We start from the raw sequence: 27662 nt of genomic DNA, 5'->3' as shown, positions 1-27662 counted from the left end.
CACATCACTGCTGAGGATTTAGATGGCATTTCGGTGTATGTTTACATTTGAGTAATTTAGCAGACACTCTTATCCAGAGCGATTGGGGCTAAGTGCCTTGCTCAAGGGCACACCAACAGATGTTTAACCTAGTCTGTTCAGGGATTTGATCCAGAGACCTTTCAGTTACTTGCCGTACGCTCTTAACCATTAGACTACCTGCCACCCTATAAATGTCACAGGAAGATAGCAGCAGGATTAACATTTTCATAAACAGTTGTTGCTGTTGTGGAAAGTAGAGGCAGATCTATAAATGTGCAATGTTCTATGATAAAATGCTTCTCCTTACTCTTAAACCTCAGTGGGTATTGTGGAATGAACCAAGTCTTTAATTTGGGGCACATTCTCACAAAACACACACACACTGCTGCATATTCAGTCTCTTGTAGAATGGAAAGGCAGCAGGAACAGTGAAAGGATGGGGTCAGGGGTACAGAGCACTAGGGGTTAAGGGGGTAAGGGGAACCTGTGGGGGAGCGTAGGGGGTAGGTAGCCAGTAGGGGACCATATGGGGGTTGGGTGGGGGTAGTAGTAGTAGGAGGGGCTCAGTAGCATTACCCTAGGACAAGGCATAACTGCAACACAAAAATGTAACTCAAGTAAGGTTGTTCAGAGGTTGTGTATTCTGACCGTTCATCTGTGTGTGTGTGTGTGTGTGTGTGTGTGTGTGTGTGTGTGTGTGTGTGTGTGTGTGCGCGTGTGCGTGTGCGTGTGCGTGTGCGTGTGCGTGTGCGTGTGCGTGTGTGTGTGTGTGTGTGTGTGTGTGTGTTTCTGCTTATTCCTCCTACCCCCTCCTCTTCTAGTGCACTTGCTCGCTGTCCCATATAACTCAATGTTCCTGGAGGTCCATAAGCCCAATCTATGAAATATCACCCCTCTGTTTCACGTCAGGGACACACTCCCCCTACGACACCACCAATGTAAAAATTCATCTGAGGAAGAGGCCACCTGTTGCCAGGGACGACAGAGAAATAGCGAAGTAGGAGAGGAGGAAGGGAGCAGTGGGATGGAATTATGGAATGAATGTTTTTAATGCAACAGCTCATGTAAAATCAAAATACATGTCATATAAACGTGTGTAGGTACAGCTTTATGGAAAGCCTATGCTGATGTTCAGGGTCATCAAAAGGTTAGGAGGCACCTATATGTAGTAGAAACTGGTGGTGGGTAGGTAACCCTTTTACCAGAGCAGGGGGATAAAAGAGAGAATGATTAGTATTGTATCATTTCCTTCTCCCTTCTTCGAACTGCCCTGAATTGTTCCTTTTGCAAACTGTTTTATATGATGTTCTAAGAACACTAAATTGCCGAGTCTCGGGACCATGTTGTGGCAGTGATGCCCGGGTCAGCTGGCGTTATCTTGAGATCTGCCTCGGGCCTGGAGAGATGGAGATGGATCAGACGGGGAAGAAATGAAATAGGAAAGGATCGTTGGCAAAGAAGCAAGAGGGAGAGAGTTGGCTCTTGGTCGGGACGAACATTTTGGGTCAGCGTTTGCATTGACCTCTTAACCCACAGCTGGGTCTGAAAAAGATTTCGGACACAAACTTTATTTTTCTTCTCTCGGCGGGCAGCTGCTGTGGGGTGACCATCGCTATCGATCACATTACTTACCACGCCACTCCTTGTGAAGCTGTTGAAGATATGAGGAGAGATGGAAATAAAACGTATGTTTTTTAATGATGGAACAGAGAGGAAGATAAAGAGAGAGAGAGAGAGAGAGCGAGAGGGACAGAGGAAGGGTATAGGCAACAACCAACTGCGTCAGCAGAGAGAGGGAGGGTGACAAGGGAGCCGTTGTCTCTGTCCCGGAGGCTGCACCAGCAGCTGCGATAAAAAGAGTTTAGACTGAAACCCTGGAGAGGAATGATGGATGGATGGAGGGATGGAGGGAATGGTAAAGAGGGCAGAGAGGGCAGAATGCCTAGCCTGGCATTTAAGAGACGGCCCTGTTCGCAGCCTCGGCATCCTGTACTGTGAGACTCTTTTATGAGGTACATGCATAATGTGAGAACGTCAAAGGGAAAAATACCTATATCCTCAATAATGGGAAGCTTGCAGCTTGACCATCCTCGACTACTGTGCTGTACTGGAATTTTATGTAACATAGAGTACATGCATATTAGCATGTCAAAGACCTATAAAAGGGGGTTCTGTAATTTGGGCCTTTGCCGTGGCCTGCTTCTTAACTGTGGCACTATAAGACTCTCTCCTATGCCCTCTGTCTGTCTGACTACCCACCCAGGCAGCCACACATCATGGACTCACATGTTCTGATCGCGGGCGGCCCAGTGTTTTTCTTAGTCCATTCCTTGCTGTGGTTAAACCGTTTCTGCGTGTGTTCTATACCCACCTGATGAATCACGAGGACTCCAAAAACAAAGGGGAGTGAAGTTTGTGGTTGAACTGAACTGAGTGTGTGTGTGTTTGCATATGGCCTTTTCCGGAGCAGGCTCTCTTCAACTCCAGTTCTAGAGAGCTCACGTGACCATGTATTTATTTTACAAGGCCGATGCCAAGGAACCATCTTAAGTTACCCATAGACACTGATCTGGAGTCCGTTTTTCCATTTCACCCCTAATGGTTAAGGTTAAGATTCAGGCAGGGTTAAGCTGATCTGAGATTTGTGCCTGAGGGTAACTTGTACCCAGAGTGTCCATGGCACCTTGAAGTGTTTTCTGTTTACCAGAGAGCAGTCTGTTGGCCCAAATTGGAAGCAGAAACAGGTTGAGCGCCTGATTCTTAACCCGCTCCAGCTGTGGTCCTGCCTGCCGCACCGCCCCCGCACCGCTCCACCCACGCTCGCAGTCAGGCTTTCATGGCCCTGTTAGGAACCTGCAACTGAATTATACACCCCATACACACACACACACACACACACACACACACACACACACACACACACACACACACACACACACACACACACACACACACACACACACACACACACACACACACACACACACACGTTCAGCAATACCAGGAGCATTCACACATCACCAGCAAATGTGAACCAAGTTTGGTTTTATCTGTGGACAAACTGCCCACTAAATCAAATCAAATGTTATTTGTCACATGCGCCGAATACAACAGGTGTAGACCTTACCATAAAATGTTTTCTTACGAGCCCTTAACCAACAATGCAGTTTTAAGAAAATAGAGTTAAGAAAATATTTACAAAATTAACTAAAGTTAAAAGAATAACACAATAAAATAACAATAATGAGGCTATATACAGGGGGTACCGGTACCGAGACAATGTGTGGGGGTACAGGTTAGTCGAGGTAATTTGTACATGTAGGTAGGAGTAAAGTGACTATGGATAGATAATAAACAGCGATAGCAGCAATGTAAAAACAAAGGTGGGAGGGGTCAATGCAAATAGTTTATTAATGTGATAACACAGTTTTGTTAATTTATTTAGTTAGCATTTGTAATTGTTGTTGGATTGCATGCTAATATTCCCTGTGTGGTATAGGACACTATTTATTAGGGTTTTATTTTGTATTACAGAACACACAGTGCATCAGGGTTTAGTCGCTAGAGCGGGCTAGAGGTCAACTTCCTGAGTCAGGTCCTGGTCAACCTGACCATCCCACTTCCCTTCCCCATAAATCCTACCAAACATTTGTATTCCAAAAGCATGACAAAACCCTAGTGTGTGTGTGTTTCAAGTACAGTGAAATGCCTTTCTTGCAAGTTAAAAACCCAACAATGCAGTAATCAATATCAATGTTACACCAAAAATAACATAAGGTAGAACAAAAACACCTCAATAAATAAAAATAAGAAATAAGAGCACAAGAAAGTAAGAAGCTATAGACAAGGTCAGTTCCAGGGTCAGTTCCAATACCATATTTACAATGTGGAGGGATACTGGAGAGATAGAGGTAGATATGTCTAAGGGTAATGTGACTAGGCATCAGGATATATGATAACACAGAGTAGCAGCAGTGTAAATTAGGATTGTGTGTGTGTGTGTGTGTGTGTGTGTGTGTGTGTGTGTGTGTGTGTGTGTGTGTGTGTGTGTGTGTGTGTGTGTGTGTGTGTGTGTGTGTGTGTGTGGGTGTGTAGAGTCATTATGAATGTGTGTGTAGGTTATGTGTTGAAGTGTCAGCGTTTGTGAGTGTAGAGTCCTGTGAGTGTGCGTAGAGACAGTGCAAAAATGTAAATGAAATACAAGGGTCAGATTGTCCGTGTAACCATTGTATTAGCGGTCTTATGGCTTGGGGATAGAAGCTTTTCAGGAGCTTGTTGGTGTCAGACTTGATGCACCGGTACTGCTATGCGGAAGCAGAAAGAACAGTCTATGGCTTGGGTGGCTGGAATCTTTAACGATTTTCTGTGCCTTCCTTGGTGTATGTGTGCATGTGTGTTTTTAGATTTTCCGGGCTTTCCTTTGTGTGTGTGTGTGTGTGTGTGTGTGTTTAGATGTAATTGATTACCTGAAATTATTTAAGCCTATTGTATGTATGTTTTGAGATTTCTTTCATATGAGCTTCAGTTTATTGCCAGATGGCACCACATTAGAGATATGGAGATATTATCTTTATCTCTCTCTCTCTCTTTCTAACACACTCACACACACATGGTCCCGAGACAGAGCAAGCTCTTTCCCTCCAACCGGTAGTGTAGAGGTTAACCTCGTGACGTCATGATTCCTGGGGCGGTGACCTATGTAGGGGCAGTTCAGGCTGGAGGAAGGACAGGGAAAGAAACTCTGACTATCAAGTCTCACGTCCTACTTTAGACTACACGTTTCTCATTTATTTTCGAGACGCACATTTTCAAAGTTTTTTGTATATTTTATTTTCTATTTAGTACTGAATTGCTTTTTTATGCAAAAGTAAACTTATTAGTAAACGGCTCAGGACTGTGTGTTTGTGTCCTCTTTGCTTTTACATTTATTTGCGTGGTGAATCCAGATGGGTAATATGTGGGGTGTATTCTCTCCATGGCGAATAGTTGATAATCAGTATTTTTTCACTTTAGAGCGGCAAATCGCACCTTTTATGCACAAGCTCGTCGAAACCGTTTAAACCTGATCAAAGGTCTTCGACGGGCGCAAGTAAACGCCATGGACTTTTACGCGTGTGCTAAATAGTTAGGGGTTCCTTATAACTCAGACCGTGTGTTTGTGTCCGTCATCTTTGAAATGGCACAACAGTGTGCTTCTGAAAGTCTGAGAACCGTGAAATTCTTGTGGTAGGACGCGAGCTGGGAGAGGGGGTGTGCCGAAACTTGTTTTTCTGCTGCCAGTAGCCTAGTTTGATAGATCTAGGGTCTTTTTTTAGAGGCAAGAAAAGGTGAAAATTCTGACTGGAGGCTCCGATGGGACTCGATGTTAACCAGCTAACGTTATATCTCTCCAAGATGGGGAAGTCTTCGCTCTCAATCTCTCTGTCTCAGACTCCTCCATAGATCCGGTCCACAACTACAATCAGAAATGCAAACAAAACAATAATGGCACGGGGAAGGTGTGTGTTTGTGTTTTCGGTAGGCTATGTGTGTATGTGTTGGGAGGGAGGGAGGGGGGCATGTGCCCCCACCCCTAATTAAAAACGGCAAGAAAGCTTTGTCCTGGACAAGGAGAGGGAGAGATGGGGATTGCGTTACGTTCGTCTTTCCATCAATTTTCTGTTTAATGTCAACGCTCGAGCTCCATTGTGGGAAGAGAGACGCGTCATCCAGCCATAAATTTGCGATTATACAGTCTCGAGGAGACTGTTCGGACGGATTCCGTCTCGCGCGCTCACAGGCACAGGATCCGGTGTTTCTAAAACACTATGTGCAGAGTTCTAGCGAACGGAAAACCCCCAAAAGATGATTTCTGAAGTTATTTCTTTGGAATAAACAGTACTAGGAAAGGAAGTGGAGAGGTATTAGAACATTATGCATATTAATGCGGATGACCTTTAATAAATCACTGATTTGATTAGATAGACTAGTTAGATTACACTTGCAGGGATTAAGACTGTTTGAAGATTTACATTTTAAAGAGGGTAAGGTTTTACACCTTATCTATATTTTTGTTTTATTCTCCCTTCTGCGTAAATCAATAGCGATACCGTGTGTTATAAATAGGCTACAGTTTTGTTCGGGACCAACTGTCGTTTTTATAGGTAGGTGTTTTCTACTTTCCACATTTTTATTTATCATTGTCACTGTGAAATACAGAATAAAAACAAACTGCTGTATTTTGCACGGATGACGTTTTAAAACGTTGATAAACTCTGACATAACGGCTTGAATAGACTGGAGTGTTATAAACTGGTTTAGATGGTTTTATTTTGTCATAGGCTTTGCGTTTCTAATTGTGTCTTGTTTAGATGGATTGCAAACGCTGCAAGGACACACACATGAATTTAAATCACAACGCATTATTTATTTAGTCAACACGGAAGTATTTTGTATGTTTTCCATTTATCAAATAAATTACTGCTCTTTGTATCCGATTCAAATATGCACTTTTGGAGATTCTAACACTGTAATAATGATTTTAGCACGCATTTATTTTCCCACAGTCTCTAGCAGCTGAAATATAACATTCGTAGTAATAACCTTGTGTCAGTTGTTTCGGAGTTGCTATTTATTCACCTCTTATAGCACAACCTTTATGGCTAATTTTGACTGCGTAGCACTGCCCTTTCTCGAGACAACACCAGTTTTCCTGTAGCCTATTTGCACATTGAAACGTTTGACACTCTGACCACCTTTGTTATAGACTACCTAAATTACTTAGGGTGACTTTAGAGTAGGATATAAGTAGACCTACATACACCGATCATGTAGCCTGTGTTGTTCATTTGTAGCCAACTTTTAGGCTTGGATATGACTGAGTGAGCCTCTTACGTCGGCCACATTTAAAAAGTAGAATAATGACAATCTTTACTGATTTGGCATGGTTTTGGCGGGTAGCACATCGCTCTAATGTAATGTATGGTTATAAACAATGGACTTTTTTAAATCCATAAAACATTTCATATGGATTGCTTATTATTAAGGTATTGGTCACACACACGCACACACTCCTATTTGAGGAAGGACAGGATGAGGCCTATAGAGATTTTGATGCCTGACCATCGAACTATGTAAAGACAGTTTGTCGCTTTCTTCGTGCAATTGGGTAGACTACTTAAAATAGTTTTATATGGTAATGCGATAAGTTGATGCGTATCTGATTGATCACAGTGCGTCATGTGAGAAAAGAACACTTCGCTGGTTCCTGAATCCCCACCACACACGCCCACACGCACGAGCCGAAACGTACACACTCACACACACACTTGAGGGAACAACACACACACTTGAGGGAACAAACGTCACATGATTATTTCAAATATCAATGGTTGAAGCAATGTTCAGTTGTTATTGTTGTTTATTTCCTGAAGTTGGGAGAGATTTAACCCGGAGATGGTAAACAACAACATGTCGACATGTTGTGACCATTTTGTGACTCTCTTGTCTTAGCACATTGAGGTTTCGTGCAGTCACTGTTTTATTTATGTTCTCTGTCAGAGGATTTGGAGTAGACTACGTAATTTGACAATTATTGATTAGCTAATACAACAAGCAATACATTTGTGGCATGAGGTCACTTTTCCCCAAATTGTTTTATAGTAGCCTATGTTTTGTAGTTTCACTTCCAGAACAACTGAAACGTATTGTAAAGTTGAAATTGTAAAGTATGATTTCAATATAAAATTATCCATAAACAATAACTTCTTCGATTAGGGCCTACATTAATTACGCCAATTATTACCAATTAATTAATTATGACATTTAATAATGATTGCATTTTGAAATAAACCAACAGCATGCTTCAACGATTAACATGTTTCATTATCTAAATGATGTAATTTTATAATGACCCACAAATGATCCAGTAGTCTCCACTGGCTTATACCTTCTCCTTAAATCGATTAAATAATAGTTTGCGCCAACCCAAAGCTTTTAGCATGTTCAGGTTGCTATAGTAGTTTTTTATTTTGCGTAGTTTGACGTTTAGCCTCTTCTATAAAACAGGTCGTAATGAAGGAGGCATGTGCCATTTATAGGAGCTGGGCATATACTTCCACTAATGAGGTGCAGGTTTGCTTCTATCGATAACCCGGGACCAGGGACTTAAAATTACAAATGATGGTCTTGGCAGCTTGGCAGCTTCCTGCTCAACGATGTTTATCTGATACGCCTAACCAATGTTGATGCTCTGGTCTATGTAACCTGTAGACGTATGCTTAGTAATAATAACTTACAATTTAATAACTCGTACTTCCTATCCAGTCATGCACTTCTTGTATTATTTTGCACTATTTCAATTGCACATAGAACGTTGAGGTGGGAAATATTCAGTGTATTCCTTAATTGCAATCGACGACCTAAAGACAGCGAAAACCTCAATCTAAAAAGGCCTTGACTATTGACTTCGCGTTCAACATAGGCCTACACTTTAGTCACCTGTCCACACAAGAACGAGCCTCTTCTTTAGCCTCTTCCTCCTCCTCCTGCAACCGAAAATCAGGGTATATCCTATTTCACATCTCTGAACGCAGGCCTAAGCAAATCGTGTCCAGTCATGTTGTCTGTGTTGAGAGTGTGTTGAGAGTGTGTAGGTGTGAAGCCAGGGGTGTCATACTTTTCACTCGGTCATATTTTGTATGAAGCAAGTCTTCATATACCCCATGACCATTCCCCGGCTTGTTCTCTGTTGAGAAGGGAACGCCAATTTGCTTCCCCCGGTCGAAGGATGCCAGTAAAACTGCTCGAACCCTAATTAGCGAAAATGATAGCTTTGCTGCGAGTCTCCGAGGTGTACAGATGAAGGCACGTTAACTTGGACATATAGGTCTTTAGTCCAGGTTGGAACCCTCGTCACTACTCAGCCACACGCATATCTCCTGTATATTTAATCCCATTCTGTGTCCATATCTACTGACGGTGCTACAGTTTTGTTCTGGCCTAAACTGCGTTTCCACTATCTGTGTTGCGGTCCAAAGGCTTAAGGTAGAGTCAGGCCTAAGCTGGCAACTCTTTTGGGGGACTTGATGGAACGTCCAGGTAATAGGCTCTATATTGAGGCTTTAGAAAGCTGCTTTATGTATGTTCAAATGCTGATAATGAGGACATGTTAGCCTACATGATGGCGACCTCGGTAATGGATGGCATTCTGTCCCAGTGTATTGCCCAAGCCCATTGTAACCTCCTTGTTGTTTGGCAAGCTGTTCAAAAGCTGAAACATGCTGGCATTCTGTAGGTTTGTGAGGAAAATTAGGCTGTTGTCCTTGACATGACCAATTTATTTATACTCTTTTGTGGTTAATTTTACTTTTGTCGATTTGTAATATAATTCACTCACTGTTATAAATGTAGACTTTGGCTATTTTGTAGACTTTGGCTATTTTGCGTGGTCACCAAAATATGTTGATGTGAGAGAAGCATTCAGCCATTCTGAAATTATAGACCTAAAAATGAAGTTGAAGAAAAAGATCTTATTTGTCTTTTAAAAAAAACCTATGTTTATACAAATATGTGCTCAATGCGGCTAACATTGGAGATATTTGGTTTAGAACCATGCCTGCTGTAGCTTGTAGTGTTTTAGAACATATCGGCGATGGCCTGTGGTGAAGTAGCTATCTATCACGGTGACCAGAAATAGCAGCTTCTCATGCACACACTGAGCTTCAAAGGTCACGTTGCTTTTAGGCTGAAGTTCTAGTCCATCATGTCGTGTTTTGGGGACGGTGTCCTCACCAGGGTCTTGGGACCTGCACATTCTGTCTGGGTGCATGTGGTTATACCAAAGTTGAATTTATTGATATAGATGTATAGGCCTAAAAACACACAAACTGAAGAGTTGCTGAGTTGCAGTCTCCACACACCCTTGTTGACCAATCAGCCATCAGAATATAGAGCTTAACGTTTATATGTTACTCCTAGAGCCACAGACATATACTACACCTACATTTAAGAACTTGTTTTCAGTAAATGTTATTTTAGTAATAACCGCAGAGAAATTTCAATTAACCTATTTTGCCATATTTCAGTCGGTCAGTAATTTCATCAATGTCTCGGAGGGATCAGCCTATACCTTCGACTTGTTAAGGCGTTTCCCTGGTGAAAAGCCCTGTTTGGAATTCGTCATCATTAGTGGACATCAGAAATATTTTCGTAAGAATAGAATTGTTGCCCGCTGTAGAGGCCCTCCCGTAGAGATCTTCAGTTGGCCCTCATTTACCTCGCCCTGTCTGTCAGTGTTTCCCGTTGACTGCGAATTGCACTGGGAATATGTAGCTATACCCTTCTTAAGTTAATTCAGCTTTACCTTAGGACCATTGCATCTATACGTGACATACCTTATTTATTTAGAATACCCAGTCGTTTTACCTACACACTTGCGCACACGCTAGAAGCAGCAGGCTCCCTTTGCCTACAGACATTGCCTCGAGCGCGGAGGCGAGTGAACAGTGCTGTGCGGACGTCCTTTGGTTCTAGAATGGTCACGGTGAAAACACAGGTCAAACAGAAAGACGCTCGTCTCTCCAGCGGAAATGAAAACTCCAGCCTGGCTTTTTGGAAGTGGGCCTTTGCTGGCAAAAAAAACCGCCCCGCTCTAGTAGTTTGGGTGTCAGAGGGGACGGGGAAGGGAAGGGGGGAAAGTGTCAGTCAAGAACGCTTTATTGCTCGATGACAATCCCTCGCGCAGGACCGGTCTGTTTCAAGAGTAATCAGTCAATCCGCATTAATTATCCGCGCGTCCCCTCCTTATAGTGTAGCTCGCGCTGGCACACAGACAAGAGAGAAGAGAAAAGTGTGTGTGTTATGCTTTCTACACACACCGAGCAGAAGAGCACCCACCCAACCCCCCACCTTTTAAGTGAAAAAGAACCAATAAAAATCAGGCAGTAAAGGGCTTTTTCTTGTCACTAAATAAATTAAATGCAGATTTCTGTTTTAAGTGCGGGACCCCTTTTGTGCAGGCGAGGAACATGCTTCTTTATTGTCCCGATGTCATTAGTTTTAAAGACAACAGTGCTGGAGAATGGAATGGGAGAGGGAGGTTGGAAGGTGATTTCTTCTATATAAAAAAAATCACAACGAAATGAATGAAAATTATATATTTTTTATCTAGAGGAAGGCGATTCTGTTTATCACTGAGTATGCATGCACCACCTAACTCGATGAAAGCATGTGAAATGTAGGTTGAATAGAAAACGGCCTGTCTTACATTAGAGTGATTTTACTAATGTAGTATTTCACACTTAGACTATAGGTCTGCGTGTATCAGCCTAATGGACACTAATGCATAAATTACAATGCTGAAATTTATATTTGGCACATTTGGGGCTGGACAGTGAATCCTCAATTTTGAGGAATGGAGCAAGTCGGTGCTCACAGTATCGATGATCAGATGTTGTGTGTGTGGACAAGTGGGGGCTCCAACCCATCGACAGGCCTATGGGGTCAGGACCCATGGAATGCGCGACGCGATTACATTATTGAATTAATACGTACAAGTCTAGGCTCCTCGTTTTTACATGATTTGATTTTAATTATATTTATTAGTTAATGACATTGCCATTGTCCACGGGAGATGATGTTGGATCATGTTTGATGCCGCTGGTCAGATGTTGGGATTTTGGTGTTTGTTGTAGTTCTACCAAAAGGAGATTAATTGAATAATGCCGATATAAAGAGTGCATATCTAATATTTTCTCTGATGTTTGACTGCTCATTAGATCTACCCCAGAGATGCAGAGTGATCATTTTTGTAGTCTGGGATTTTTTAATGTTGCCTAAATTATGTTTTTGCATTCAATTAGAAATTCTAACATTTGTAAAAAATGTATGAAAACTAAAACACTAACATCTTGATTAGATAAGTATTCAACCCCCTGAGTCAATAAGTAAGAATCACCTTTGGCAACAATTACAGCTCTGTCTTTCCGGATAAGTCTCTAAGAGCTTTCCACACCCAGATTGTGCAATATTTGCCCATTAGGCCTATTCTTTTCAAAATGATTCAAGCTCTGTCAAATTGATTGTTGATCATTGATAGACAACCATTTTCAGATCTTGCCATAGATTTTCAAGTAGATTTTAAGTCAAAACTGCAACTCGGCCACTCAGGAACATTCACTGTCTTCTTGGTAAACAACTCCAGTGTAGATTTGGCTTTGTGTTTTAGGTTATTGTCATGCTGAAAGGTGAATTCATCTCTTCTAGGATTTTGTCTGTGCATAGTTCCATTCCATTTATTTTTCATTCTGAAAAAGTCTCCAGTCCTTAAAACGGCTACAAGAAAACCCATAACATGATACAGCCACCACTACGCTTGAAAATATAGAGAGTGCTACTCAGTAATGTGTTGTGTTGGATTTTTCCCAAATACTTTATATTCAGGACAAAATGTTAATTGCTTTGCCACACTTTATGCTTATTACTTTATTGCCTTGTTGCAAACATGTTTTGGAATATTTGTATTTGGTACGGGCTTCCTTCTTTTCACTCTGTCAATTAGGTTAGTATTGTGGAGCAACTACAATGTTGTTGATCCATCCTCGGTTTTCTCCTATCACAGCCATAAAACCGTAACTGTTTTAAAGTCACCATTTGCCTCATGGTGAAATCCCTGAGCGGTTTCCTTCTTCTCAGGCAACTGAGTTAGGAAGGACGCCCGTATCTTTGTAGTGAATGGGTGTGTTGATACACCATCCAAAGTGAAATTAATAACTTCACCATGCTCAGAGGGATATTCAATGTCTGCTTTTTTTTTACCCATCTACCAATAGGTGCCCTTCTTTGGAGGCATTGGAAACCTCCCTGGTCTCTGTGTTTGAAATTCACTTCTAGACGGAGAGACCTTACAGTGGGGTACAGAGATTAGGTAGTTATGAAAAATCATGTTAAACATTTTATTTTTTCATTTATTATTAATTTGTGCAAATTTGTGCAAATTTCGAAAAACATAACTCCACTTTGACATGATGTGGTATTGTGTGTAGGCCAGTGACAACCAAATCTCAATTTCATCCATTTGAAATTCAAGCTGTAACACAACATCATTTGGAAAAAGTCAAGGGATGTGAATACTTTCTGAAGGCACTGTATGTCAGCATTGTTGTAGCATTGCGTAATAAACTAATATGTTATATTCATTTTCATTATTATTATCATTAGGCTATTATTATTAGCTCTGTTCGGTTAGTGAATTAATTATGAAATCCTCCACCATTAAAGCAATGGGACCATGCTGGTTCATTCTGAATCATGCGAGATTGGATTTAGCCTATTCTTTAGAGAGAGAACATTTAAAACAATTTATTCTCTCCATATTTTCAGCCCTTCTTGAGATATTGTTGTTTTCTTGTAGCAAGCAATGTATGTAGCTAATCCCAATTCATGGTAACAAGTAAACCCACACCCATGTGAGGTATCCTTGAACAGTTATGGTAATACTCCAATTTGCGATTGTAACGTATCCTACTTACTGCGTAAAGTCGGAAATATCCACTTACTTAAGCATGGTTATTGAATAGCTGGCAATAAAAACGTCCGCTAACGTTTTAGAAACACGGATGAAATGACATGAGTCCAAGGTTTTCTACCACCGAATCCGAATCGACCTCGCTCTTTATCTCTTTTGCAAACTAATCGTTTTTGTGGTTCGTATCTTGGAAAAACAGCATTCCCATTTCAAATAAGAGCTAAATAGTTGTTTCCTGTCATTGTAGCCGTTTTACCTTCCATTTTCTTTATGCAACGTTGTTATTCCATCGCATTAATCCGCAAATCTAGCCTCTACGTTTAATACAACATGTAATTTCCCCCTTTTTAACGTATTCCCTTTGATTTAGTCACTCTTGACTCTCCTTTTGCGCTGGGGCCAACGGGGTTCGCCGTGGGGGCGCCTTGAAACAGCCTCTCCTTATCTCCTTTCATCGTTCAACCCGGGGCCGCCTTGAAACCGCAGGGCCAGTAATTGCTTTTTTCAGGCAGCCCAGTGCGGACTGGCCAGCAGCCAATCAGAACCTTGTTTACACTCTGTGATTGACAGCACTCTGGCAACATGCCAACCAATCAGACACTTTACACAGACCGAACGCTCGAGTTTTAACCCTTTACTTCCATTAAAAACAAACTGGGAATGGACTGGGAATATTAGCCTATAGCTCATAGATTTTTAACATGGAAACACACAAGGCCATATCCTTCCTTTTTTAATTGACTAAATTAGGGAACCGTGAGCAAAACTAACCCCGAGGACAGTAATGCTATCAAATTACATTGTGATTCGATTTCCCTAAACCTGTGTGTGTGTGTGTGTGTGTGTGTGTGTGTGTGTGTGTGTGTGTGTGTGTGTGTGTGTGTGTGTGTGTGTGTGTGTGTGTGTGTGTGTGTGTGTGTGTGTGTGTGTGTGTGTGCGTGCGTGTGTCATGACAGTAAACATAAACAGACCCCAAAGTTTTTACATCCAGAGTTATTTAGTCTATTAGAATCAAATTTGAATTGCTCCTGCATTTCTGTTGTTCTTTAATGACCTTTTAATCTACTTGTTTTCTATTATATTTACCAAATGTTACAAACATATATTTGTAGGCATATTTTATAAATATGATAGTCAGGTTTAAGACCTTTTAATACATGTGTTATCAAGCAAGTTATAAATAAATTAAACTGATCATCAAAACCTTTTGCCTATTTCTGGTGACACAAGTAAGGCCTAAGTGTGAAGCTATAAAAAAAAATGTTATTGTAAAACAATAAAAACAAAAAATGCCAATGTTATCCAAACATGTTTTATTGTTTTAACCTAGTTTGGTGATTGACGTGTAGGCCTAGTTAATGTGATCACAAAATATTCAGTTGACTTTCTAGTGATCAAAAAGTGTATATTTTCTGCTTTTCACTCTCAGTGCTGTGCTGCCTGTCTCCTTGCATTTGCGTGCAGGGCATGCTGTTCTCTGGAAAGGGCTTGAATCAAACGCCCGCCGTTTTGTTTTGCGAATCCAGCAACTTCGCCATTGGTTTACGGCATCATCCAATCGGAGACTCTGTTTATCACGGGGCGCGTCTCACGGGCACGCTTCTCATTGTGTTTACCAAACCAATGGGCGAGCGCGTTCCCCTACTGTCCCTCCTTCGCGCGTAGTTGTGGCACTAGCGGATACAGTGGGAGAGTTTCTGTGTGGATGTGCGATCTTCGATTCACTAGAAGCCTGTACTTCTACGATGCATCTCTATACCTCAACTGCACAATACAATCTGCAGACTAGGATGTAACTATTTACACGTTTTTCTTTGTTGTACGCCGCTTTTTTTCATTTGTATGTTTTCGTACTATTTTTTAAATCATTGTTATGCAAGGAATAACTTACCAGTAAGTAATTTCTTTATTGTATCCATTTTGAATGTGTGTGATAATAAACATTTATACTTTCAAGTGCTGCTTTTAAGAGTCTTTCTAGTAGAAATGTGTGTTATTTTAGACTGAGAGGGCCTGGAGCAATTATACGTAAAGAATATGCATGAATTTAATTCACACTGCATATACATTTTATTGTTTTGTAGTAGTCCAGTAAGCCTATAGTAATAATAATGAAAGTAATAACAGTAATAATATTGCTAACAAAATAATAATAATTATAAATAGTATAATGACAAATACAATAGTGAGCATAGTGTTATATTATACTACAACAATTCATGACAATGTAGCGATTTTAATAATTGTACTTGAGCCAAGTTGCTCATGCTGTTGACAACCTAAACGTTGGTTGTTGTATAGACAATTATTATTGTACAGTTAAACAATCATCTCCAATTACTCTCTCATGATGAGATGAGATGCCACGTTTGAAATGTATTGTATTTTAATATAGTTTACAGTTATTTGGTTGTATCCGTTCTATTCTTTTTCGCGGTTCAGATACCACCATTTGGTGCTAAATAATGGATTAATTCTATTGTAGTTTTGTTGTTTTAATATCAGTAGTTGATTACATAGGCTTGGCCTACTACAGTTTTTCACAGTTGTTATCGAGGGGGCTTTGCCAGTAGAGAGATCTTGACGAGTCCCACCCGGCCGTTTTCGCTGTGCTTGGAGTGTCTCTCTCGCTTAACTGGCATTTGAATATCTTGATTTAGTATGCCAGTTATGGCTTGTGACTTTGCTTTACTGCAAAATAGTGAATTGCGCTGAGTACGCTCTTGGGCCCAACGTAAAGCCGTGTAGAGAACACATGACAATGATAGCAGTTATGTCCTTACGAGAGTCTATTCTTTTTCAGAAGATGTTTGGGCTTTCTATGCCCAAAATGCCGTACTTGTATTCCAATCTCATGCGGGGGACTGGGAAAAGAGGAGAAATCAGTGCTTGTTCCACCTCGGTGCTTATGCAGGCTTTTCATGTAGCCTATTGCCATTCGACTGGTAGTTTTCGAAGGGGGATTTTTTTTGTCTCCTGATAGTTTGACCCTTTGGGGCAGCGATTGAGGGGGTGAAAGAGAGAGAGTGTCTGTCACAGAGGAGTGGAAGGAAAGGAAGTCTCAGCGTCTCCTAACCCAGAGTAGCCTACTCCCACGTTGATCCCAGATTTAAATAGGCCCAGGCTACCTTGTTTTTAATCAGATTTTAATAAGTGATTTTTAATGTGATGGGCTCTCGTCAGCTCTGTGACGCTCTTGAAGGACGGTAGGCCTTGGCTCTACATTGAATGTAAATGTTGTTTGGGTCGAATTCCATAGTTTGAGTGGCTTCGTGTTAACGTAGAATGTGAACATTTTAGACGTTTGTTGACGACGAATAATGTAAAAATGTATCAGTGTCAAATGAGAGGAAGCCATGTACCTTTGATTGTTGCAACATGAAATAACATAATTGTTTTCCATATAGTCCCATTAGCCTACTTATTTATAACGAAAATAAAAAACGTTAACCGCGTCACCAGGAATGTTTATCAATTTTTTATGTGACTATTTGAATTGAAATGGCATTTTTTAATTGTATTTAGTAATTATAGTTTTATGTAATTGAATGAAACATAACATTTTAGATCACAGTGTGAGGCGTGTAGGCCCTTCCTAACCAAGACCATTTTTAAACGATTGTCAACATTTTGAATGCAAATACTCTCTCTACCATACACATTGTCATGTTCAAGGATTTGGATACGTGCAAATCTCTCACTGAGCACCGTATACACACCACTAGCGTGTCGGGGGGGGGGGGGGGGGGGGGGGGCAGTGCCCCTGTGACAACAATTTTGGACCTCCTTGTGGCCCCCCTAAATGTGCAGTATGAAATAATTTTTACATAACACATTTTTGCTATAGCTCTTTTTTTTTTTTTCGTTATTAGACAGTGGCAACGATGATGATTATGAACATGGTATTTTGCCTGCTAATTCCTGCAATGCAGTGAAGAAAACGATATGACAACAATAACGTCTAATGTAACTGGCACCTCTAACAGTACAACTGGCCCCAGCTTGGCCCCCCCAGTTGAAATGGTCTAGAACCGCCACTGGTACACACGCACGCGCACACACAAACACACACACACGTCAGTAGCCTATGCTGCGTGAACTTATAGGCCTCTGTTCTGTCGTTTTGAGAGAGCCTTGTTTTGCTCAGGATAGAATTCCTGAAAGTTTGACTAGAAGACATACTGTTCTAGTAGAATGTTCGCTGTATACTTTTCTCCTTGAAACAGCAAGGGGACCAGTTGGTTTAGCTCGCCATTTGATATTTTCTTTGTTCTCTTATCTTAGATTTTATTGATATCATTGATGTTCACCAATCACCGTATCAGCCTCTATGTGCCCTGAATGGACGTGCTATGGAAGGGGCATAATACATTGCCCAATGAGGTGTGTTTGGTGAACATAGGCCCACCTATCCATATTTGAGCGCCATGGGGTGTTCCATTGAACTGAATGACTAGGGCTATAAGGCACACATGGGCATGTTGATTCCCATTCCTATATGTATTATTACGTGTCTCTCCCTGGCGGTAACGTCATTTAGTTAGTTGTCTTATTGTTCCTATATTTATTCTTACGTCTCTCCCTGGCGGTAACGTCATTTAGTTAGTTGTCTTATTATTCCTATATTTATTCTTACGTCTCTCCCTGGCGGTAAACGTCATTTAGTTAGTTGTCTTATTATTCCTATATTTATTCTTACGTCTCTCCCTGGCGGTAAACGTCATTTAGTTAGTTGTCTTATTATTCCTATATTTATTCTTACGTCTCTCCCTGGCGGTAAACGTCATTTAGTTAGTTGTCTTATTATTCTTGGTTGCACCCACCCATGCCTACATGCATAATAAGTGATTGCCATTGTAAAAGGGTGAGATGCAATGCTGACTTAGCTATTCAGTTACATTTGCTTTAAACAAGCGATTTCAATGCTTCTTCTCAAGCACATTCACTGGCATGTCAGTAAAGAAAAACAAATGTACAGACAGTCAATTTATGAGCCCGTCAAACTTCACTGACATGTCAGGATTGTCCCAAGTCTAACAAAATACTGTAGCTGATCCATTTCATATATCTATGTCGACATTTAAGTCTTCATAGTATTTTGTTTACCTCGACATATGTATAATCTATGCTCATTTTAATGATTCGCAGTAGGCTATGGTCGAGGAAACTATTTTGATGCTTGAAGTTTGAGAAGGGGAACATTTGGTCTTTAATGGGCTGACTGAAAGATCAAACATTTGTTTCAGGCTTTATCTGGTTCCTTCTATCAGAGAGGGTGAGATATAGCGTCGCCCCCCCCCCCCCCCCCCACACACACACACACAGACTGACTCACATCTAGGTTTCAGAATACACTGATGCAGTATAGCTTTATGGTCCCCAACAATAAAACAACCCGTAGTTTAGGATGACCACTTCTTTTGTTGTTCAGTTTGTAGCCTACCCGTCTCTTGTCTGCAATGGACACCAAAGTAGGCGGTTTGGGTCTCGGCAAACGACCAGACTTGTAGCCTATACTTTACTGTAGACTATTTGTTTTGGGGTTTAATTTAGTCAAACCTTTATCATTATTTTTTATTGTTTTATTTAACCTTTATTTAACTAGGCAAGTCTGATATTTTACTGATATCTAAAAACACTTAAAAGGTATACTTTTGTTATGCAAGGTAATAGTTTTGTTGGCAACATTACACAGCATGCGTGTGAGAATTACATGCCTAAATAATTATTTCAGAGTTTTTGTCCCATTGTTTTCAGTGCATTGACGTGGTCTTGTTTTTTCTCATTGTAGAACATGACCGGGACATACTTTTTGGTCGGCAAGGCAGAAACTCGACTGAATGCAAGACGACCTATCCGAAGTTCATAAAAGGGATTATTGCATCTGGGAAGCGTTCGATGCTTCTGGCTTTTCCTCTGGATTGGGGGATTTATTTCTTCTCGACAGAATGGAAAGCCGGGATTTCGCTCCTCCACACCACCTCTTGACAGAGCGGGGCGCGTTGGTTCACCATGCCGCCTCTCGGATAGCTCCTGGCGGCCACAGCACCGTGCAGCACCCCGCTCATTTCCAGCCCGGAAAATACTATCCCTCTCACATCTCCATGGCCCCACATTCAGGTTGGTGTGAATACGAATTTGTTATGCAAAATAAGATGAATTATACAATTGTATTAAATCCTCTAAGGTGTTTTTTGGCTGCTGGAAAGTGCTAACCTACAGACAGTTTATATTGTCTTATTTACCGCCCCCCCCCCCCCACCCCCCCCACCCCCTTAAAAACTTAACTCTTGACGTTTTTCAGTGAAGAACGAGAATTTATTGGAAAAGGAAATTAGTTAGTCGATGTGGTCATTCAGGAAATTAGCACTTGCTGTGGACTCTTTAGATATTTAATGTTCCAGTTTTAGTCAAAATGACGTTTTATTGAACTGTTTAGTGTTGTTTCTTACTTACCTGGTCAGAACCGATCCACTGGGTAAACACTGGTTGAAATAACGTTGTTTACACGTAATTTCAATTCAATTACTTTTAACCAACGTGGAATAGACGATGAATTGATGTCTGTGCCCAGTGGGAGTGTACTTCAATATGAAAAAGAATCGTGCATCTTGTCAAACTAAGCACAAAATAAGATTATTTTGTTGAATTGCAAATTTAGTGAGATTAGGCCTATTCTAGACGAGACGATTTCTATTAAGAACACAATATACAACGTTAGGCCTATTTTTAGATTACAGCCTATTATAACCTAGAGTATTGCATAATTCAGAAATATGATGTGATTATTCAGAAATCTATGGGATTATTATTATTATAATTGATTTGCTTTCAAGTGACATGGAATCTTATTTTATATGGTTTGATAGTTTCACTCAAAAATGTCAGTTTAATTAAATGGATTAATCATACTATTATAATTGGGTTTTAATCCATTTGTAACTTAATATTGCCTTATTTACCATCAATCATTTGTTATTTGCTAAAATGATTTGTGTATGTGCGCAGGCTCTGTACTGCAGGCCTATTTGGGTGAGTGTGGTGCGTGTGAGGTGGAAGGGGTTAAGCGCGAGCTGGTGCGTTCCATTCGGTTGTCCGTGAGGCCCCGGGACTGTCCTGTGTCTGGGACCGGGGATCAGTCCGGTGGGAGCGGAGCTCGCGCTAATAGAGGTGCACGTAATACCAGAAAATCCAGTTTCTGTTATTCAGCACGGACGTGACGGGGCGAGAATGGTTTGACAGTGCATGCATTAGATTTTAAAAGTAGCTTTGGTATCCTGCCCCGAAGGAGGAGGAGAAGCGGGGAGGGAACTGGTTAGGTGTGTGTCTGTGTGTGTAGGTTGGGGGAGGGGTGTCTGCTGCACCTAATCATGTATTGAATCATATAACCTAGCGGATGTGTGTAGAAATCTAAAATAAATGTGTCTTGAGTGAAATCACATGAATGACTTATTATGTTGAGATTAAGAACCTGTGTTGTTGTCCTAATATTTCTGAAAATGACTTTTCCAGCCATAGATGTTGGTCTAAATATATTACGCCTATCAATTAAATGATGCATTTGAATCGTTTTGTCTCTCCTGTAATAGGCGAGGTTCACAGTGAACGACATCGTAGACAGCATATATGCCTTAAATCTACGAGACTGATGGCATACTAGAAAGAACATCCAAGGAAGTCATATAGGCATATGCGTTTCTTTTTTTCATCACTTTCAAAGAAGATATGCCAGGCCGTCTTTGTAAATAAAAATGTCGTGACTATACCTTTTGAATGAAGATTGAATGAAGTAAAAATAACAAAATAAAAGAAGATGAGAATTATGGTTAAATTGACAAATGAAATAGAGACTGTATTTATTCTCACCACTCATGTTTATCAGAACAATTTGCGTTACAATTATTTGCAGGTGTCTTATTCAATAGGTTAATTGGGGCTTAAAAAATAATAATCTTTAGAAGTTTTAGGACTTTGCTATTTGGCACAGAAGAATTCAGTAGTTATGCCAAGTCAATTTAATGTAAAATATTTCCATAACGTTATTTAATAATTTGTTTGTGAATATTTTATAATTATGACTTTTTTTTAGGTCTAAGGGACATTTTATTATATTGTTTGTATATAATTTAATCCCTCAATAGAGAAAAGACTAATATCGTAGTAAATGAGTGGTGTATATGCCTGCCTGGGTTATCTTGGGCCCCTTCTTACCCTAAAATACTGAAGTTTGAAGGTGATTGGTGTTCTAACCATAGTTCTAAAGTTTTGAGGTTACTGAGGCCATATCTAGACGACACTGGTCACATACAATATCCTGCTCATGTGCACATCTGTCCTGTTGCCTTTATGATCATCTTACAGCATATATAGCTGTGTATTTGGAGAGTGTTAGGAATTGGCTGCTCTCTTAACTTGTACAGTCATTTTGGTGGTGAGGCTATTATCTTACCACAGAATATTATTGTAATAATAATAACGATATTAAATGCTATTATATAGTCTTTTAGCATTTATATAGTCTGTTAACATTTATATAGTTTTCAAAGTGCTTGACATTGTATTTTATTATATTTAGAATACCAGAGCTTCGGTATTCCTTCATTATTCCTGATGGCCTACTGACATTCTGATGGGGATTGTTTTTTGGATGGGCTTCTGGTGTAATGGGGCTGGGGAGGGGGAACTTTGTGTTGCCCCCCCCCCCCCCCTTGAGATTCAGATAGCTGTCTGCCTGGCCTAGGCCTCTGGGCAGGGGGTTGATGTGATGTGAGGTGCAGGCAGGGCAGGGGGGAGGCAGGGGGAGGAGGAAAGGGTTTCAGGGTTTGGGGGTTAGTTAGATCTCCTCTCCCTGGGACTACTCCCTTGCCAAAACACACACGCACACACACACACACACACACACACACACACACACACACACACACACACACACACACACACACACACACACACACACACACACACACACACACACACACACACACACAAAGAGATTCACCAATGTTTTGCTTCTGCAGCAGGGTAATTCCAGAATCTCATTTTTAGATATGGAGAGGAAAAATGACAATTTCCTTCTTTTGTCATTGTTGTTTGTTCTAAATCTGTAACATGATCCATCTATAACGTCCATGTCCTTATAAGGATCAGCATGGTGTCTGTTGACGAGGTGACTGAGTTATAACTGTTATATAGCATAACTATAAACCTCAGCCCCTCCGATGAACACCAGTGATATAGCGTTGGCAGTGAGAGTTTGATATCTGAACTAGGACTCTTTGTCTTTCTACTCCTCATATCCATTTTCTCTCGTATGCATTTCTCTCTCTCTCTCTCTCTCTCTCTTTCTTTCTTTCTTTCTTTCATTCTTTCTTTCTTTCTTTCTTTCTTTCTTTCTTTCTTTCTTTCTTTCTTTCTTTCTTTCTTTCTTTCTCTCTCTCCCTCTCTCCCCCCTCTCTGTGATGTTAGCCTCTAGGCAGTAGTTGTTTCAGTGCAGGTGTGTGTGTGTATGTGTGTGTGTGTGTGTGTGTAGACAGACACAGTTGTCTAGTCTGGAGGTGTATAGTTGTACAGGTGTGCTATGGGTGTGGCTGAGCCTGTCCATGCACAGGTGTGTCACTTCTCTTCTCAGTCAGGGGGGGGGGGGGGGGGGGGGGGGGGGGGGTGCACGCTTTTGAGAGGGAAAGAGGCCAACTCTGATGTAGTCATTGTGCCCTTGAAGCTGCACTACATGCACACACAAGCACACACACACACACACACACACACACACACACACACACACACACACACACACACACACACACACACACACACACACACACACACACACACACACACACACACACACAAACACACACACAGCAGCTCAGGCTTAGTGCTGTAATAATCATGTTTCAGAGACCTGCAGACCTGGCTGTCAGACTCTCGTTGGCTCTCTCGTTCTTTAATCTATCTCTTTTCCTCTCGCTCTATTCTTCCCCCTTTTTTCTCCCTCTCGTCTCTCTTCCTTTCTCCTCAACTGCTGTGTCTAGTTATGTCAGCGCTGGCTCCTACACTGTGTCGTGTGTTTGTGCTGTGTGTCGTGTGTTTGTGTGTGCTGTGTGTCGTGTGTTTGTGTGCGCTGTGTGTGTGTGTGTGTTTGTGTGCGCTGTGTGCGCGTGTGTGTGTGTGCGTGTATCAGACGCTGTCTCACACTCCGCAGCCCTGTCCAGTCATCCTGATGCTCTTGTAACAGCTCTCGTTGCGACTCAGAGCCAGCGAGCAAGCTGATTGGCTAAGGTGTTTCAGGTGCTCTAGCCTTGGGGTGCCATGACTTTGATCGCCACGGTTGCAGAAACGAGACACCCTGTTCTCTCTCCCTCCCCTCTACCCCCCCCCCCCCCAATCCAATGGCAGACTAGCTAGTGCCTTCTGTCTGTGTGTCTGTGTGTGTGTCTGTGTGTCTGTCTTTAGAAAGTGGAGGAGAACAGTGGAGTGGGCCTCTGATCATAGTTAAAAGGATAGCCGTGGATCTTTTCTAGAACAGTTTTAAAAGCCTCTACGTGAGCAGGGAGAATGTGTCTCTTTATAGCCCGACACACCGGCCCTTATCACCCACCACAGGTCTCACTATTGGAGATTTCTACTCACATTGTTGTAATACGTGGAGGAGAAGGAGGAGGAGGGAAGGAGGAGAAGAGGAATGAGCATATGAAGAAAGGATAAAGGGATGAGTGAGAAGGGAAGAGTAAGAGAGGAGGAGGAAATAAGGAAGAGAGGAGTTAACTGGATGAAGAGAGAGAGAGCAGTTGGAGGGAGAAGCGAGAGGGAGGGAGGGAGAGAAAGGAGGAGAGGAGAGGGGGAATAAAACAGCAGGATAGGAGGGTAGAAAACAGCAGGAGGGTGACGATGGAGAGAGAGTGGAGCGGGGAGGCTAGGAGGAGAGAGGGAAAGGAGGAGTGGAGAGGGGGAAGAGAGAGAGAGAGCGAGAGTGGCTGAGCGTTTCCACCTGGTTGATAATCCAGTCAGATTACCGCCGCCTGACAGAACGGACCGTCGTCCCCGGCAACTCATCCGAGCGTCTCCGCGGGAACACGCTGGCTCATAAGTGGTGTGTGTGTGTGTGTGTGTCAGTGATGAGTCAGCAGATCTGCTCAGCCATAGGCAGAGACAGAGACAGACCCCAACCCCCTTCACCGTCCTCCCCAGGGAAGAAGACTTCATATGGGGCATGGCAGCTGAGGCAACCCCCTCTACGGCGCTGGAGATGGTGGTGGTAGCGTTAGCGGGTGGTTGGGTTGGGTTGGTGGTGGGGATCATGTGGTTTAGCCTACGCTTGGAGACGGTGTACAAGAGCTCTTCTCCTCTTCTACTACTACAAACACACACACACACACACACACACACACACACACACACACACACACACACACACACACACCACACACACACACACACACACACACACACACACACACACACACACACACACAGGTATGTTGTTGTATGGGGTGACTAATTCTACACTGCATCTGTTCTGCAGGGTGTTTGTCAGTAGCGCTGCTGTAGCACGTATTAACGTAATGTAACCAGTCAGTTTTTGGTTGTAAAATTCTGGGATGTGTACTGATGGACGATGACTGAAGATCTATATGAATGAAAAGACCAGCAGGAATTCCCTTTACTTCTCATCCCCTCTCTCTCTTGTCTGTACTTCTCTCTTTCACTCAATCTCTTTCTAGATCGCTCCCCCCCGATGTTGTTAATAGCCCATCCCGGTCTCTCTCGGCTCGTAGCCAGCTCACTAAATCAGAAACGATTGGAGGATTTGGCAGAGGGAGTAAGAGCTCAGCGCAGCGCCTTTGAAGTCAGAGAATGAGAGAAAAATTGCATTTTAAACAGCCCGCAAAACACAACGCTAAAAGTGCTTCTTGTTCTTTAGGATGAAGGGGAGGTGTGTGTGTACCGGTATGTGTGTGTGTGTGTGTGTGTATGTGTGTGTGTGTGTGTGCAGGCGGACAGTGCCTGGTGTTAATGGTGTTATTGTGGATTGCTACCTCTTGCCACTGTTTACATGAGCCAGAGCGATGACATCATTTAACAGGGACAGACATGATGTCATCCACGACGGGATTCCTCCTTGGGCGGCTGGTCTGGCACCTGAAAAACACACTAGTGTCCAGAGATGCAGCCACGGCAACCCTCACTACAGCAACCATCAATACCTGGAGATAGCCACCTGAAATGGCCCTGAAATGTACAGCTGAAATGTGTGTGCTTCTTATTAGGTTAATGTCAGCTTTGTTTACTGCATCTCAGCTCTATTTGATTAATTTGGCTCATTCATATTGTAATGCAGTCCATTGAGCAGTGTTTGTGTGTTAATGTCAGGGTCTTAGATGGATGGAGAGGTCCTGGGTTCACAAAGAGGTGAGGGAATATAGAGGGACAGTGAGGATAAAGGGCATGGAGGATAGAGGGACAGTGAGGATAAAGGGCATGGAGGATAGAGGGACAGTGAGGATAAAGGGGCATGGAGGATAGAGGGACAGTGAGGATAAAGGGGCATGGAGGATAGAGGGACAGTGAGGATAAAGGGCATGGAGGATAGAGGGACAGTGAGGATAAAGGGCATGGAGGATAGAGGGACAGTGAGGATAAAGGGCATGGAGGATAGAGGGACAGTGAGGATAAAGGGCATGGAGGATAGAGGGACAGTGAGGATAAAGGGGCATGGAGGATAGAGGGACAGTGAGGATAAAGGGCATGGAGGATAGAGGGACAGTGAGGATAAAGGGCATGGAGGATAGAGGGACAGTGAGGATAAAGGGCATGGAGGATAGAGGGACAGTGAGGATAAAGGGCATGGAGGATAGAGGGACAGTGAGGACAAAGGGCATGGAGGATAGAGGGACAGTGAGGATAAAGGGCATGGAGGATAGAGGGACAGTGAGGATAAAGGGCATGGAGGATAGAGGGACAGTGAGGATAAAGGGCATGGAGGATAGAGGGACAGTGAGGATAAAGGGCATGGAGGATAGAGGGACAGTGAGGATAAAGGGCATGGAGGATAGAGGGACAGTGAGGATAAAGGGCATGGAGGATAGAGGGACAGTGAGGATAAAGGGCATGGAGGATAGAGGGACAGTGAGGATAAAGGGCATGGAGGATAGAGGGACAGTGAGGATAAAGGGCATGGAGGATAGAGGGACAGTGAGGATAAAGGGCATGGAGGATAGAGGGACAGTGAGGATAAAGGGCATGGAGGATAGAGGGACAGTGAGGATAAAGGGCATGGAGGATAGAGGGACAGTGAGGATAAAGGGCATGGAGGATAGAGGGACAGTGAGGATAAAGGGCATGGAGGATAGAGGGACAGTGAGGATAAAGGGCATGGAGGATAGAGGGACAGTGAGGATAAAGGGCATGGAGGATAGAGGGACAGTGAGGATAAAGGGCATGGAGGATAGAGGGACAGTGAGGATAAAGGGCATGGAGGATAGAGGGACTGTGAGGATAAAGGGCATGGAGGATAGATGGACAGTGAGGATAAAGGGCATGGAGGATAGAGGGACAGTGAGGATAAAGGGCATGGAGGATAGAGGGACAGTGAGGATAAAGGGCATGGAGGATAGAGGGACAGTGAGGATAAAGGGCATGGAGGATAGAGGGACAGTGAGGATAAAGGGCATGGAGGATCTGCGTGAAGTTGAGGGCGCATGATCCTTTTATTTGATTCTATTCTGTTGTTTTCTCTTCTCTCCTTTCTTTCCCCCCTGTTCTCCATGACTAACTCTTTATCAAATGTACTCTATCTCTCAAGCCCTTTTTCCTGTATGGACTGGAAACTGTTCAGTCTGACCAACTCTATATTGGAACATATTTCTTGGCCATGAGGGTTACATAAATCCATAAAGTTTGAGTATAAACTGTTGTTTATCTGGTCCAGCAATGGCCAGTGTGTGTGTGTGTGTAGATGTGTGTGTGAGCGAGTGTGTATGTTTTGTGTGCATACAAGGAAGTGACTGTGTGGAACAGTGTGGAACGGTACACCGTAACACATGAAAGCGTTAAGTATATTCAGGATCCTCTGTTGAATATACATGCAGATCTGTGAGTGTGTTCCTGTCTCCTGGAAGCTCTCACCCAAGTGCAGAGA

At 42.3% G+C, this 27662-nt stretch overlaps 1 protein-coding gene across 6 annotated transcripts in view; it reads left to right on the top strand.

Moving 5' to 3' along the window:
- The first annotated feature begins 4762 nt into the window (after positions 1-4762).
- Positions 4763-27662, top strand: part of bahcc1b (BAH domain and coiled-coil containing 1b) — a 75484-nt gene continuing 52584 nt past the window's right edge. For 2 of the 6 annotated variants that reach the window (XM_082970509.1, XM_082970506.1), the window contains exons 1-2: positions 15162-15418; positions 19317-19645. In XM_082970509.1, coding sequence (XP_082826635.1) covers positions 19366-19645 — 280 coding nt within the window. In that variant the 5' untranslated portion in view covers positions 15162-15418; positions 19317-19365. Of the gene's footprint in view, positions 5520-5593; positions 6165-15159; positions 15419-19316; positions 19646-27662 lie in introns of those variants that run through there. The other 4 variants (XM_014179744.3, XM_082970508.1, XM_082970507.1 and 1 more) reach the window with 4 other exon arrangements.

The sequence above is a fragment of the Salmo salar genome, chromosome 28, assembly GCF_965601325.2.
Source record: "Salmo salar chromosome 28, fSalSal1, whole genome shotgun sequence".
NCBI lineage: Eukaryota > Metazoa > Chordata > Actinopteri > Salmoniformes > Salmonidae > Salmo > Salmo salar.
The sequence above is the reverse complement of the archived record's forward strand: the minus strand, read 5'-3'. Positions and strand labels throughout refer to the sequence as shown.